The sequence below is a fragment of the Mauremys reevesii genome, linkage group 15 (genome assembly GCF_016161935.1).
Source record: "Mauremys reevesii isolate NIE-2019 linkage group 15, ASM1616193v1, whole genome shotgun sequence".
In the NCBI taxonomy this organism is placed as follows: domain Eukaryota; kingdom Metazoa; phylum Chordata; order Testudines; family Geoemydidae; genus Mauremys; species Mauremys reevesii.
The window spans coordinates 19,389,276-19,404,069 of NC_052637.1; the positions used below are offsets into that span (position 1 = coordinate 19,389,276).

General features: G+C 47.6%; 1 protein-coding gene across 9 annotated transcripts in view; it reads right to left on the minus strand.

Moving 5' to 3' along the window:
• GAS7 (growth arrest specific 7) overlaps positions 1–14,794 on the minus strand; it is a 222,686-nt gene that overhangs the window by 80,097 nt on the left and 127,795 nt on the right. For 6 of the 9 annotated variants that reach the window (XM_039501438.1, XM_039501439.1, XM_039501442.1 and 3 more), the window contains one exon: positions 343–420. The exons of 2 other annotated variants lie outside the window; for them this stretch is intronic. In XM_039501438.1, the coding sequence (XP_039357372.1) occupies positions 343–420 (78 nt within the window). Of the gene's footprint in view, positions 1–342; positions 421–14,289; positions 14,387–14,794 lie in introns of those variants that run through there. One more of the 9 variants, XM_039501443.1, reaches the window with a different exon arrangement.

The following is a 14,794-nucleotide window of genomic DNA, read 5'->3' on the forward strand; positions in this document are numbered from 1 at the left end:
TCCTGTGTGGGGATTGCGCCTACCCTGCCTCCCTCCTGCATGCCTTGTGGCCTCTGTTCCCTCCCGCTGCGCGGGTCTGCCCTGCCCCTGGGGCAGCAGCTGTAGCTGAGCTGGCTTTCTGCAGGGGGCAGAGCCACATCAGCTGTAGCTCAGGGCTGGGAAGGTGCTCATGGTGAGAGGGGCACCAGCCACTGCCCTGGAGCCCGCCAGTCATGCCTGAGCTGGGAAGCGCCTGTCAGGCCAGAGCACGGGGACGCTGAGCTCCTTTCCCAGCTGGAAATGCCTCACCCTCCTGGCTGCCTGGGCAAACCTCCAGGGCAGGCCCAGCCGAGGAAACAGTACCTGCAGGCACAGCACTCTTCTGGCTCCCGGGGCTCCTGGGGGTCCCAGGCACGCTGCTCGGCCGCTCCCACGTGGTTTCTGTTCAAAGAGAACAGCACAGTGAGTGCACCAGGGCCCTACGAGCACGGCACAGTGCCATGGGCCACAGTCACAGAATGAATGGGTCACCCACCGCCCTGCCTCGGCCCCACACTGCCAGCTCCCTGTTCGGCCAGTGCAGTGCCACCCACTGCCCGATGCTTCCGCCCACCCTCCCACAGCGATCCCACTCCACCTTCCATCTGTGCAGCTCTCCTCGCCGGCTAACCTGCCTCCCCCATCCTGCCCACTTCATTAGCCATTTTTCCCTGCATCACAGGGTGTGCCACCTACTATGCAGCAGCAAGAAGGAACACATTTGCATAAAAATCAAGCCCTGGCTAATGTGCTGTTCTCACCAAAGTGCACCTGGCTTTAACAAACTATTTAATTAGCCTCCACAGACTTTTCTTCCTCACCTGCAGATTACAGTGATCTCAGCCCAAGAACCCCTGGACATGGTCAACTGAGACATGACACTGACTTGTGTGCAACAGAATGTAGTGAGAAGAGCATGGAATGGATTTATATATAAAATTCTGTGGAAATTTTGTTTAGTGACATTTTTTACTCTATTTGCATGCTTAAACAGCAACATCTAGCGACTTTTCAGGGTTTGTCTGGTGACTTCCTGCTATGTGGAGTTGGCAACACTGAATTACTGTATGGAGAGGAGTCCTAGCTAGGGTCTCTGACCTGCCTCTCGCTGACAGTGATTGCAAGGAAACAGGACTGTGACTGGTGGCAGTGGCTTCACGGAATCCATGGTCCCTTGTCTTCATGAATGTTTGCTAGGTGAGCAGCTGATTGCGGGATTCAGCAAACTCTGACTGCTGAGGGTCTGTGCAGGAGGAGCCTGGGGAGACGGCAGAAAACCTCAGGCAGGAGATGTGGCGGTGGCACAAAGGCCTTTTACCAGCAGCTCCCCCTGAGGACGGTGGGTCACATAAACAATGCAGTGAGGCTGTGCAGCCATTGTGGGGGATGGAATCCCCAGGCTCAGGAGCTCCTCCAGACTGCATGGATTTAGGTGCAGAAGTGGCCCAAGAGAAGCAGCGTCTGCCACACAGAGTCAGAGGCCAGGAGCACGTTTCTGGTACAACTGTACTGCTATATTCTGCTGGCAAAGCACTCCTAGTGCGGACACAGCCCAGCTGGCAAAGCTGTGCTCTGCACCGGGGTATTTGACTCCAGCCCCTCGAGTGAAATAAGCTGCATGGATCAGTGTTGTCTGCAGAACAGCAGCTACACTAGCGGCTTGTGCTGGCTCTGTCCGTTACAAATCAGACCCTTCCCCATCAGAGCTATGCCAGCAAAAGGTTGTAGTGTAGACCTGGCCTCAGATCAGCAACCCAAAAAGGTGGCCCTGCCCAGAGGGAAACAAGAAAGGTGGCACCATTCACTGCAGGCAGAGCAGGTTACAGCTCATACTACAAGACAGTACCAGCCTCAAAGTCAAAGCCATCCTGATACATGTCAGCCACCTTGTGGCACAGAGTTATGGGATGCCTGGCTCTGCTGCTGCTGCTGCCTCTTCAGCTTCAGCTCCAAGGAGAAGCACAGAGCAGAGGAACAAATAACTAGCTCAGCAAGGAAAGTGTGTGCAGGAAGATAACCTGTGACTCAGAGCATACAAAGGTGGGCCAGACCTTCCTGTCACATGCTAGCCTCAGTGATTCCAGGATACCCCCACCAACAGTCATTTCTGGGATTGCTGGGGAGGGGCCTAAAGCTGAGAGGAAGCACATATGCACACGATTCACTCGTGCTTCTTTGACCACATGAGGGAGCCTATTTTTTCCCTCATTGCAAACCCCAGATCAAATGTCATTTGCAGAAGGCAACATAGAGATAAAGACTCAAAGGAACTAAATGGCCCAAACAAAGGGAAATAATCATAAGAGACAATCATGAAAACGTAGATAGGGTGTAAACAGCCCCAATGTCACCTGCCTGAGCAGGAACAAGAGCTGTAAGAGGTGTGAACGGACTTCTGTTTAGCTGTTCCCAGTGCCGTGGGTCGCTTGTAGGTGCCCTGCGGGAGGTCCAGTGCTGCCATAGGAGTGGCAGGCAGACTCGGTGTTGACATTCTTGTCGGCACGGGGTCCATTTTCGGTGCCAAGGGGACCAGTGCCGAGGAGACCTTCCTGGACAGGAAGTCGGGTCCCTGCCCCTGCGCTCCACGGGAGCCATGGCTGAGGTGCTGGGATGGTCGGAGGTGCCTGCCTTCGGCACTGTCAGCACTGAGGGTAAGGATCTCACAGGAGACCCTTTATCCTTATGAAAGTCTCTGCATGGAGCCAGTTGGGCTTCCTGCCTCTTTGCCTGAGAGGGTGAAGCCGGGCTCCCAATTGGTTTGGACCAGGACGGGGAGCATGAGAGAGAGGCCTTGCCATTGCCCGTCTCCAGAGGCGGCTGTAGGGATTTCTCCATCAGAAGCATTTTCAGCCACAGGTCCCTGTCAGGACGAGCCCTGGTTTTGAGGCTCGTACAATGGACACACTTCACATGGACATGTTTCTCGCTGAGGCACTTCACACAACGTGAGTGTCGATCAGACCCTGGCATAGAATCTTGACAGGAGGCACATTTCTTGAATCCTGACGCCTCTGGGATTATTGCACTAGGAATGGCAGGGGTGAGAGCATCTTAGCGGGAGACAAACTTGAGGAAAAGGAAGGTTTTTTTGTTTGTTTGTTTTTTAAACTAAGTAACTATTCTAAGGGGAAAAAAAACTGGGATGTTACTAACTATTTCTATGTTCTTTGTAATCGTTTCCTTCAGAGACCAGGAAAGAGGATCAGCACTGCCCTGAGTCCTGTCTTCAGCCGAGGACAGTTGAGAAGGAACCGAGGGGGGCACAGGACACGCACGCTCAGGCAGACTCTAACGAGCCCGCAAGACAGCAACTGAGCATGTGCGTCCCAAGCAGGCACTGCTACTGAAGATCTCTGATCAAGGGCACCGAGACGCACCGTCACCTGGAGAGGAGCACCCACAGGGACAGCACTCGAAGAAGAATTACTTCTTGTGTTTTGCTTACAACACTCCTGCTAATACATCCCAGAATGAATTTTGCTTGTTTTGCAACAGTGTTACACGGTTGACTCACATTTAGCTTGTGATTCACTATGACCCCCAGCTCTTTCCGCCAGCAGTCATTTCCTTTTTTGTATGCATTTAATTGTACTAAGGAGTACCTTGCATTTGTCCCTATTGAATTTAATCTATTTACTTCAGACCATTTTTCCAGTTTATCCACATCATTTTGAATTTTAATCCTACCCTCCAAAGCATTTGCAACCCCTCCCAGCTTGGTATCATCTGCAACCTTTATAAGAGTAGAGTCTATGCCATTATTTAAATCATTGATGAAGATATTGAACAGAACTGGACCCAGAACTGATCCCTGTCAGACCCCACTTGATATGCCCTTTAAGTTTGACTGTAAACCACTGATAACTACTCTCTGGAAATGGTTTTCCAACCAGTTATGCACCCACCTTAAAGTAGCTCAGTCTAGGTTGTATTTCCCTAGTTTGTTTATGAGATGGTCATGAGAGACAGTTTCAAAAGCCTTACTAAAGTCAAGATATAACACGTCTACTGTTTTCTCCATCCACAAAGCTTGTTACCCTGTCAAAGAAAGCTATTAGGTTGATTCCACACGATTTGTTCTTGACAAATCCATGCTGTTACTTATCTTCTTATTGTCTTCTGGGTGTCTGCAAATTGACTGGTTAATTATTCGCTCCATTATCTTTCTGGGTACTGAAGTTTAGCTGATTGGTCTGTAATTCCCCTGGTTGTCCTTATTCCTCTTTTTATAGAGTGGCACTATATTTGCCCTTTTCCAGTCCTCCTGAATCTCACCCATCTTCCATGACTTTTTGAAGATATTCGCTAATGGCTCAGCTTACTCCTCAGTCAGCTGTTTAAGTATTCAAGGATGTATATTCATGAGGCCCTGGTGACTTGAAGAATCTAACTTGTCTAATGAATTTTTAACTTGTTCTTTCCTGACTTTAGTCTCAGATGTTCCTACCCCATTTTCACTGCATTCACTATGTTTGACATCCAATCACTGTTAAACTTTTTGGTGAAAACTAAAACAAAAAAGTCTTTTAGCATTTCTGCCATTTCTACATGTTGAGTCACAGGCCTACCCTGTCCTTGGTCTTCCTCTTGCTTTTAATACATTTGTAGAATGTTTAACTAGTTTAATCTCATTTTGTGCCTTGACATTTCTAATTTTATCTCTACATACTTGTGTTGTTTGTTTATATTCATCCTTTGTAATTTGACTTAGTTTCCACTTTTTGTAGGACTCTTTTTTGAGTTTCAGATGACTGAAGATCTCCTGGTTAATCCAGAGTGGTTTCTTGCCATACTTCCTATCTTTCCTGTGCAGTGGGATAGTATGCTCTTAATAATGTCTCTGAAAAATTGACAGCTCTCTTAAACTGTTTTTACCCTCAGACTTGCTTCCCGTGGGATCTTACCTACCAACTCCCTGAGTTTGCTAAAGTCTGCCTTCCTGAAATCCGTTATCTTTATTGTGCTCTTTTCCCTCCGACTATTCATTAGAATCATGAACTCATCATTTTATGATCACTTTCACCCAAGCTCCCTTCCACTTTCAAATTCTCAACTAGTTCCTCCCTATGTGTTAAAATCACATGTAGAACAGCCTTTCCCGTAATATCTTTCTCCCCCTTCTCAAATAAAAAATTGTCTCCGATGCATTCCAATAACTTGTGGGATAACACAGCAGGGCACAGGTTATTTTCCCAACAGATGTCTAGGCAGTTGAAGTCCCCCATTACCACCAACTCCTGTGCTTTCGATGATTTTGTTAGTTGTCTAACAAAAAAAAAACCACAAATAAAGCCTCATCCACTTCTTCTTCCTGGTTATGTGGTCTGTAATAGACCCCTATCATAGAATCATAGAATATTAGGGTTGGAAGAGACCTCAGAAGGTCATCCAGTCCAATCCCCTGCTCAAAGCAGGACCAACATCAACTAAATCATCCCAGCCAGGGCTTCGTCAAGCAAGGCCTTAAAAACCGCTAAGGAAGGAGATTCCACCACCTCCCTAGGTAACCCATTCCAGTGCTTCACCACCCTCCTAGTGAAACAGTTTTTCCTAATATCCAACCTAGACCTCCCCCACTGCAGCTTGAGACCATTGCTTCTTGTTCTGTCATCTGCCACCACTGAGAACAGCCGAGCTCCATCCTCTTTGGAACCCCCTTTCAGGTAATTGAAGGTTCCTGTCAAATACCCCCTCACTCTTCTCTTCTGCAGACTAAATAAGCCCAGTTCCCTCAGCCTCTCCTAAGTCATGTGCCACAACCCCCTAATCATTTTCGTTACCCTCCACTGGACTCTCTCCAATTTGTCCACATCCTTTCTGCAGTGGGGGGTGGACCAAAACTGGATGCAGTACTCCTGTTGTGGCCTCACCAGTGCCGAATAGAGGGGAATAATCACTACCCTTCATCTGCCGGCAATGCTTCTACTAATGCAACCCAATATGCCATTGGCCTTCTTGGCAACAAGGGCACACTGCTGACTCATATCCAGCTTCTTGTCCACTGTAATCTCTAGGTTCTTTTCTGCAGAACTGCTGCTTAGCCAGTCCGTTCCCAGCCTGTTGCGGTTCATGGGATTCTTCCTTCTTAAGTGCAGGACTCTGCACTTGTCCTTGTTGAACCTCACCAGATTTCTTTTGGCCCAATCCTCCAATTTGTCTAGGTCACTCTGGACCCTATCCCTATCCTCTAGCGTATCTACTTCTCCCCCCCATCTTAGTGTCATCTGTAAACTTGCTGAGGGTGCAATTAATCCCACCATCCAGATCATTGATAAAGATGTTGAACAAAATCAGCCCCAGGACTGACCCCTGAGGCACTCCACTTGATACCAGCTGCCAACTAGACATCAAGCCATTAATCACTACCCATTGAGCCTGACAATCTAGCCAGCTTTCTATCCACCTTATAGTCCATTCATCCAATCCATACTTTTTTAACTTGCTGGCAAGAATACTGTGAGAGACCATATCAAAAGCTTTGCTAAAGTCAAGATATATCAAATCTACTGCTTTCCCCATATCCACAGAGCCAGTTATCTCATCATAGAAGGCAATCAGGTTGGTCAGGCATGACTTGCCCTTGGTGAATCTATGTTGACTGTTCCTGATCACCTTCCTCTCCTCCAAGTGCTTCAAAATGGATTCCTTGAGGACTGCTCCGTGATTTTGCTGGGTACTGAAGCGAGGCTGTAGTTCCCCGGGTTCTCTTTCTTCCCTTTTTTTAAAGATGGGCTCTAGATTTGCCTTTTTCTAATCGTCTGGGACCTCCCCCGATCGCCACGAATTTTCAAAGATGATGGCCAATGGCTATGCAATCACATCAGCCAATTCCCTTAGATGCATTAGCTCTGGACCCGTGGACTTGTGCATGTCCAGCTTTTCTAAATAATCCTTAACCTGTTCTTGCACCACTGAGGGCTGCTCATCTCCTCCTCATACTGTGTTGCCCAATGCAGCAGTCTGGGAGGTGATCTTGTCTGTGAAGACCGAGGCAAAAAAAAAAACCATGGGGTATTTCAGCCTTTTCCACATCATCTGTGGAATTTGTTATAAAAGGCACAAAAATTATGGATATGGATGGCATTATGGGACGGTGAAAGTTTCTTGCTGGGAAATTGACCCCTAGGCAGGAGCGTCGGAACAGGGTGAGCCATGGGGCTATGGCCCTCCCACTTTTGAAAGTACATGGGCCTAGCCCATCCACTTTTTGCTACGGACCCCGCCCCCTTTCCCTCCTCTTCCCCCCGAGGCCCTGCCCCTTGGCCAGGTCAGCAACTGGTGGAGCCTGGCCGGAGAGCCCGGACAGTTGTGGGGAGCCATGTGGACCCTCCACCTGCCCAGGATGTGGGAGGCCTCAGAGGAGCCCTGGGCCTGCGTCCCTGCCCAGGGCAGGTGGAAGCCTGGTCCACGCTGGCTCCCCACAGCTGCCCGCGTGGCTCTTACCCCGATCGAGCTGCAGCCAGGAGGCAGGGCCTCGGAGCTGCAGACCAGCCATGGTAAGAGCCGCGTGGGCAGCTGTGGGGAGCTGGCGCAGACTCAGTCTCCACCTGGCCTGGGCGGGAAACCTGGTGGGTGGGACTAGGGTTGCCAACCCTTGAGGGATGTCCTGGAGTCTCCAGGAATTAAATGTTAATCTTTAATTAAAGACTAGGTCAAGTGATGAAACCTCCAGGAATCAAGGTCAGGGTCACCATTTATCAGCCACATAGCACACAAAATTGGACAGTTCTTAGGTTGGCACAAAGAGGCAGAAGTTTAGTCACAGTCCATCCAGTCAAATCAGTGCCCTGATGAGCCAGCCAAGCTGTGATGGACTCCACCTCTGGCTCTCTCTCTCTCTCGTCGCCTCTTGTCTCCCCTCCACCCCAGTCCAGGCTTGTGTCTCTCTCCAAAAAGCCCCCTTCTTCCAGTCACCTGACACCTTACTCCCTAACTCAGTTCCCAAGTCCCACCTGCTGGTGTGTCCAGCTGTTAGGTGGTGATTGTTCAATTCTTGGGGCACCCTTTTGTCTTGTTGGACTCTCTGTTGATACTGAACTATCTTTCCAGTTTGTAACAATCCTTCCTTTTCCAGCATGTTCCTTATAGCAACATGGAATATTATGGGTGCACTGCAATACCCCATAGGCAAAACATTCCAGCAATATTGAATACCCTGGAATACAAAAGCCATTCGATACTGGGATTCTGGACTCAAAGGTAAACCCCAAAACCCATTTGCCACACCCAGCACAGAAAACCATTTCATTTTGGGGGATACCACCTCCACCAGCTCAGGCTACACTGCTACCATGGGAGGCCCCGACGTAAGCAGTTTTGTTTAGCCCTCTACAGTCGATATTTAATCTCCATGTTCCATTTGGCTTTTTTACTGGCCAGACTGGTTAGGCGCCGAGCACCTGTGGGTTAATTTCTGTTTTTCCAGTTCTATGATTTGCCTTAGTGATTCCTTTGCTTCCTGAGGTATTGGATATTGTTTAATGTGTAGATGCACGTCTCCTTCTAGTGAAACTGAAGTTTGTACCTTTCTTGTATCTAAAGAGTCTGCAGCCCACACAGTTTGTATTTCAGTCCACCAGGTTTCCCAGCCTTTCGGCGCAGGAGGCGGCTTTTTCGGTATTATTGCTTTTATAGTTTGAGTTAGCAAGCCCCACGGGGATCAGATTAACATTGTCGTTCCCCTCTTTTACAGTGAGGGCTTGTCAGATACAAGTGTTTGGGAAATCTATGATTATTCCCAGCTGCTTTATTGTTTTAGCTCCAATCAAATTTTCTCTCCCTGCGATAGCACACTTCTCCTGAATGGCATGTGCACCAAACTGGAGAGGTAGTGTGTTTTGTGCTTGCTTATTTCCTGATATTTCCTGTATTTGTACAGAGTCTGTGATTGAGTATGCACTAAATATGTCTTTTACTATGGGGATTCCTGCCCCTATAATCCAATAGAAAATCTGCAAACCCATCCCTGACTCGGATGCTTAAGTGGAGGCGCCCCCACACATCTATTGTCATGGGTTGCTGAAAAATGTATTTTGAGTCTCGGCAAGGGCTGTCCTATGTTACCTGATCGCCAACCACAGGATCATTCAATCCAGAACCCAGAGCAGTCGCTTCAGCAGTCTTTGTTACAGCCTTAGCGTCTCCATCCTTAGAAACTGTACTAACCATACATGCCTGCAGTTGTGCTTGTAACTTCTCTTTCTCTCCTTTAAGATCCTGATTCTCCTGCTTCAGTACTCCAGGTGACGCTCATTCACCCTCTCTGTTCATTCCTCTGTCTCTATTCATTCCATGGCCACTCCTGAAGGCAGCGCTTGTAACACTGCTTTAACTCCTTAAGATTCATCTTTCCTGCTGTTAACATAATGTACATGTGAATCTGTCAGCCAGCTTGGCAGGAGCCTCTCATGACATTCTTGTAATACCTTTTAATGCAGCTAACCCACAAGATAGTTTAAAATGCTTTTGAGCCATTTGAGTAACATCGTTATCAAAACCAACAGTGTGACTACTTAATATACTAGCAAAGTTTGTACTAGCATTGGCTCCTGTACAACGGTAATCCCCACTGCTTTTAGGAATTGTGTACATTTGTGTAACTGTGCCAAAAACACCTCAACATTTTCAGAAGGCAGAGGACCAGCATCTCCTACTAGGACAGTTAATTCATTGATTTTTAAGGCATCGAGTTTGGCTGTTAAATCACTAGCTTGAGGTGAATGAAGTGTATAGTGTATTAGGGTGCAATATTATCCCTTCTTTCACAATCACTGTGGAGCCATGACTGTTTCAGATTGTTTTCTAATTTCTGAGTTGCCTGTTCTCTCTCTCTTAATAATTTCAATCCGCTTTGAGTTATATGTGGAGTGGTTTCAAGGGTGAATCAAGGTATTGATGAGGTGCCATGCTCAATTTACAATTCTGGGCTCCCCCTCTCTTCTTCACCCGATGTTCCTGTTTTAACAGGAATTGATCTAGGTTTTGGTGAAGGATTTTCCAAAGCCTGGTCCTCATCAGAAGGTGGTGGTTGCGGTGCAGTAGCCCTGCCCATGGGCTATTGGATGGTGGCCTCCATGGGTCATTCCACATGTCCCCAAGACAGCATCCATTCCATTTATCCCATGTTCCATCTTTTAGTTTGGCTAGGGCCACCTGTTTTCATTTCTGTCCCCATCCTGCAGGCACTATAAAAGCTCTTGAAGTCTGTTGCTGAGTAACAGGGGATGGCACCTTTCTTTTGTAGGTTTTCCACAGTTGTTTCCAACTTTTTATTTTCCTGCTTTATTTGTTTGAGCATATCATGCCTCTAGACTGCCTGTTGCCCTGCTAAAAGAGCTTGGGCTTTCCAGTGCTTGACAGCCTGGGATGCTTCTTCCAAAGCCTGGGTTACCTCTTCTACTTCTCTGGTTATTTCCATTACTTGCCTGGCCAGTATTTTGGCATGTTGTTTAAGCCATTTTATTGCCATGGCCATTAATTGCAAGATTCTACATTTTTTGCAGTAGCAATAGAGATGTGAAACTCTTCAACCCATTCTGACTTAAGTCAAAGATCAAAGTAAAAAAGGTGATAATCAGCTGTTCGCTGATCATGCTGTCCTCATAGCCCACAATGAAGATCTACAACAAGAACTCACGGAACAACTTTCAAGTGCCTGTCAGGCATTTGCTCTTACCATCAGCATCAAGGAAATGGTTGTATTAGGAGAGGGGGTTCCACAAGATCCTTTAATTACCTTAAATACAAACCGGCCAGACATAGTCCAAAAGTTCAGCTATTCAGGTTCTACAGTGACCACCGACCTCTCACTGGATGAAGAACTAAATGTTCGCATTGGAAAGGCTGCCACCACCTTTAGCAGACTAATTAAAAGAGCATGGAACAACTCAAAGCTGACCATCAAGACCAAAATGCTAGTGTCCCAAACCTGCGTCTTCAGCACTCTCGTGTATGGTGGGGAAACATGGACAACTTATGCTCATCAGGAGAAAAGGTTAAACAGTTTCCAGCTACATTGTTTACGCCACATACTCAACACCAAATGGCAGGATAAAGTCACTAACACAGAGGTTCTTCAAAGGGCAAATTTACCGAGTGTGACAGCCCTGCTAAAGCAAAGATGACTGTGCTGGCTGGGCCATCTAGGCTGGAAGGACATGCACACCCAAGGACAAGCTATACGGGGAGCTATCAGAGGGAACAAGAACAACAGGACGTCCCAAGCTTCGCTATAAAGACGCATGGAAGCAAGATATGAAGGAATTTGGAATTGATCCTGACCACCTGCCTGCAGTGTGGGGGGCCCGAGAGCAGCCCCTGGTCCACTATAGCCTGCTAGTATAACTGTAGAAACTGATCCAGGTCGCTAGGACCATGCTTTGTTTACAATAAACCCGATCAAGTTCCTTCGTACCCCCGGTTCATTATAGCTATCTCAGCCTTTTTCTTTCTGAGGCCCCCTCCACATGCTATAAAAACTCCACGTTCCATCTGTGCCACAACAACTGTTTTTCTGCAACTAAAAGCCAGGGCGAGCATTAGCGGGTAGCAAACAGGGAAGTTGCCTGGGGCCCCATGCTACTGGGGGCCGCCATGAAGCTACACTGCTCAGGTTTTGGCTTCAACCCTGAGTGACGGGTTCAGGACCCTGGGCTTCAGTTCTGTGTGGTGAGGCTTCGGCTTTCCACCCTGGGCCCCAATGAATCTAACGCTGGCCCTGCTTGGCAGACCCCCTGAAGCCTGCTTGTGGCCCTGGACTCCTGGTTAAGAACCACTGGGCTATAACATTATCCATTTGGCAAACCTCATTTGGTAGATTTCAGCTTTAAAATCTAACTGCCAATTTTGGCAAATTCATAAAATTAAACCCCTTTCACACTGACAGATATAAGTGCACAGCTTAAGCTTTTGAAGTCTGGCTGGGAAAGTGCCCAGAATAACCTGCAGGGAATGCCATTCACCCATCTAGGTCTGAGACAAACCTGTCTAGATCTGAGCCAGTGGCTTCAGGGAGAGTAAATCTCACAAACCAGATGATAAGGTCACTCTCCTACCCCCTCCTTTCTAGTGCCCACAATTCAAGAAGGATGCTGATAAATTGGAGCAGGCTCAAAGAAGATGGGAATGATTAAAAGATTAGAAAACCTGCCTTAGAGTCAGACTCAAGGAGCTCAGCGTATTTAGCTTAACAAAGAGAAGGTTAAGGGGTGACTTTATTACAGTCTGTAAGTATCTACACTGGGAACAGATAGTTGCTAATGGGCTTTTCAATCTAGCAGAGAAAGGTCTAACATGAGCCGGTGGCTGGAAGCTGAAGATAGGAAGAAGGCACACATTTTTAACAGTGACAAGCAATTTGCCAAGGGTTGTGCTGCATTCTCCATCACTGGCAATTCTGGATGCTTTTTAAAAAGAGCTGCTCTAGGGGTTTGGGGAGCAATTTCATGGCCTGTGCTATGCAGGTGGGCAGGCTAGATGATCACAGTGGTCCCTTCTGGCCTTAAAATGTATGAATTTCCCAGCAGGCCCTGGCCTTTCAGAGGCTAACTGCTCTGCCAATAGTATTCCTTCCCTCTCCACTTGTCCATTGGAGACCCCCCCATGCCTACTGGCTCTTTGAGGAAGGCATCAGGCTTTGGGCAGAGACAGGGATACATATTCTTTGCAGTACAGTCTCTGCAAGTCTCTTACCATAACCCTAATGAGATTTCTTTCTTTCTGTAGCTCCATCTTGCTCAGCTTTGCCTTATGTGAGCTGAATGCCTCACTTGTGCCCCATGGACTGGGCATGTGCAGTGTGAGACTCTCAAGGGCTCACCACTTGATCAAATTTGTTTTCTCCAGGACAAGCAAAGGCACTTTTCCTTACTGAAGGCTATTTCTGTGGCAAATTTCACCTTTCTCCCCTAAGCTCTTTTTGTCAGAGAGCTATTCCAAAAACTGTTCTGATCAGTTTTGATACTCATGGTCTGGTTTTTCCTACTCTTCTCATGCTCCCTGTAGCGGGGTGGTCCCCCGAGCCTGTCATAAAGGGCTTAAAACAGCCCAGGAGAGGGCTGTGGCTGGAGGCAAGCAGCCTCAGCTGTGGCCACTCACCAATCAGGGCCCAGCTAGCCCTTATAAGAGGGCAGTGGGCTAGGAGCAGACAGACACTCTCTCTCTCTCGCCTTTGAGATGGAGGGGCCTGGCTGCTGGGGAGCGTACCTGAGTAGGAGCTGGGGAGCTCTGGCCTGGAAACCCCCCAGGCTGCAGGCCTAGTATAAGGCTGAATAGGTACTGGGGTTGCAGGGGGCAGCCCAAGGGTGGGCAGAGGCAGCAGGTCCAAACCCCCCTTGCCTGTGATGAGTGGCTTATATACTGCAGTCTGCCCCAGTGAACGGGGGCTAGATGGAGACTGGGCAGTAGCCATGTACAGAGGCGAGGTGGGGATGGGGGTGGGGGTTCCCCTGGAAGGGGGAGACCCGGAGACTGCGGGGTTACTGCCAGGGGCAGCACCCCAGTGGAAAGGGGCACCGGGGTCCGGAAGGGACAAAGGGGCCCAGCGGTAGCAAGACACTGGCCAACAGAGGGTGCTCCAGAGGCTGGAAGCTAATTCCCTGAGAGACCAGCAGGAGGCGCCACCGAAGTAAATCCTCGCATCGTTACATCGAGTTAAAAAGCAACACCTCTTACAGCTGGAACTAAACTGCCAAGCCTCTGTAGCAGCTCATATCCTCTGTGCTTAGCATATAATGGGATCTGTAGCCCTCTCACACGGAAAACGTCAGTTCAAAGATGAAAGTTTCCAAAGGTTATGAGTGAAAGAAACACTGGATTAGAACTGGAATGTTCTTACCAACTCAGCCACAGTGCATTCAAGCCAGTGCCCCATGAGAAGAAAGGCATCAGTTTGTGTTTACTGAGATAAAGAAATCAGTGTTGAAATCAGTGCCTAACCCCCCTACTGGAGATTTCACTAGCAATAAAGGTAAAATACAGCCTAACAGAATACAAGGAACAAAGACTGGATGTCTTTCTCTCTAGAAGACATACTCTAGGGCAATCAGAAGTTATGGCGTGTGTTATGCAGGACATCAGACTAAATGAGGACAGCATTCTCTTCCAGCCTTAAATCTATAACTTCTGCATAACTTTAACCTGGTATTGATCTAGTGAAGACAAGAAGTAGCACCAAGTAAACCAAACAAACAAAACCAGTCACTCGGAAGACTCCCTCCTCCCCCTTGCATGGCAATAGTAAAATAAGCAAAGTACAGTAACAAGGAAAAATACCTTCTGGTTTGAGTAAAGGATTTCTGCCTCTGTTGAACTGAGGTGGTTGTGAAATAGTGTGTAGCAGAAACAAACAAAATCCTACATATTAGAGGATTAAAGAAAGAAAGAAAGAAAGAAAGAAAGAAAGAAAGAAAGACATTTCTATTCCCTTCAGGGAATTACTGAAGCGACCAAGAAAATATTTTTAAACCTTGTTTGTCTTACTTGCTTAGAGAAAAAAATCAACTGAACAACCCTCTGTTCACACATGAGCAAATGAAGTATGCAACTTCAGACTAGTTAAATAGCAATTGGGTCACAGAAAAAATACGTTGTCACAATGCCATCTACTGGAAGCTATTAAAAACTACAACAGGGGTCAGCAACCTTTCAGAAGTGGTGTGCCAAGTCTTCATTTTTTCACTCTAATTTAAGGTTTTGCATGCCAGTAATACAGACCACAGGTAAAAACCCTTGTTCTATGGTAATGACCTTTCACAGACTCCTTAGACATAGTCTATGT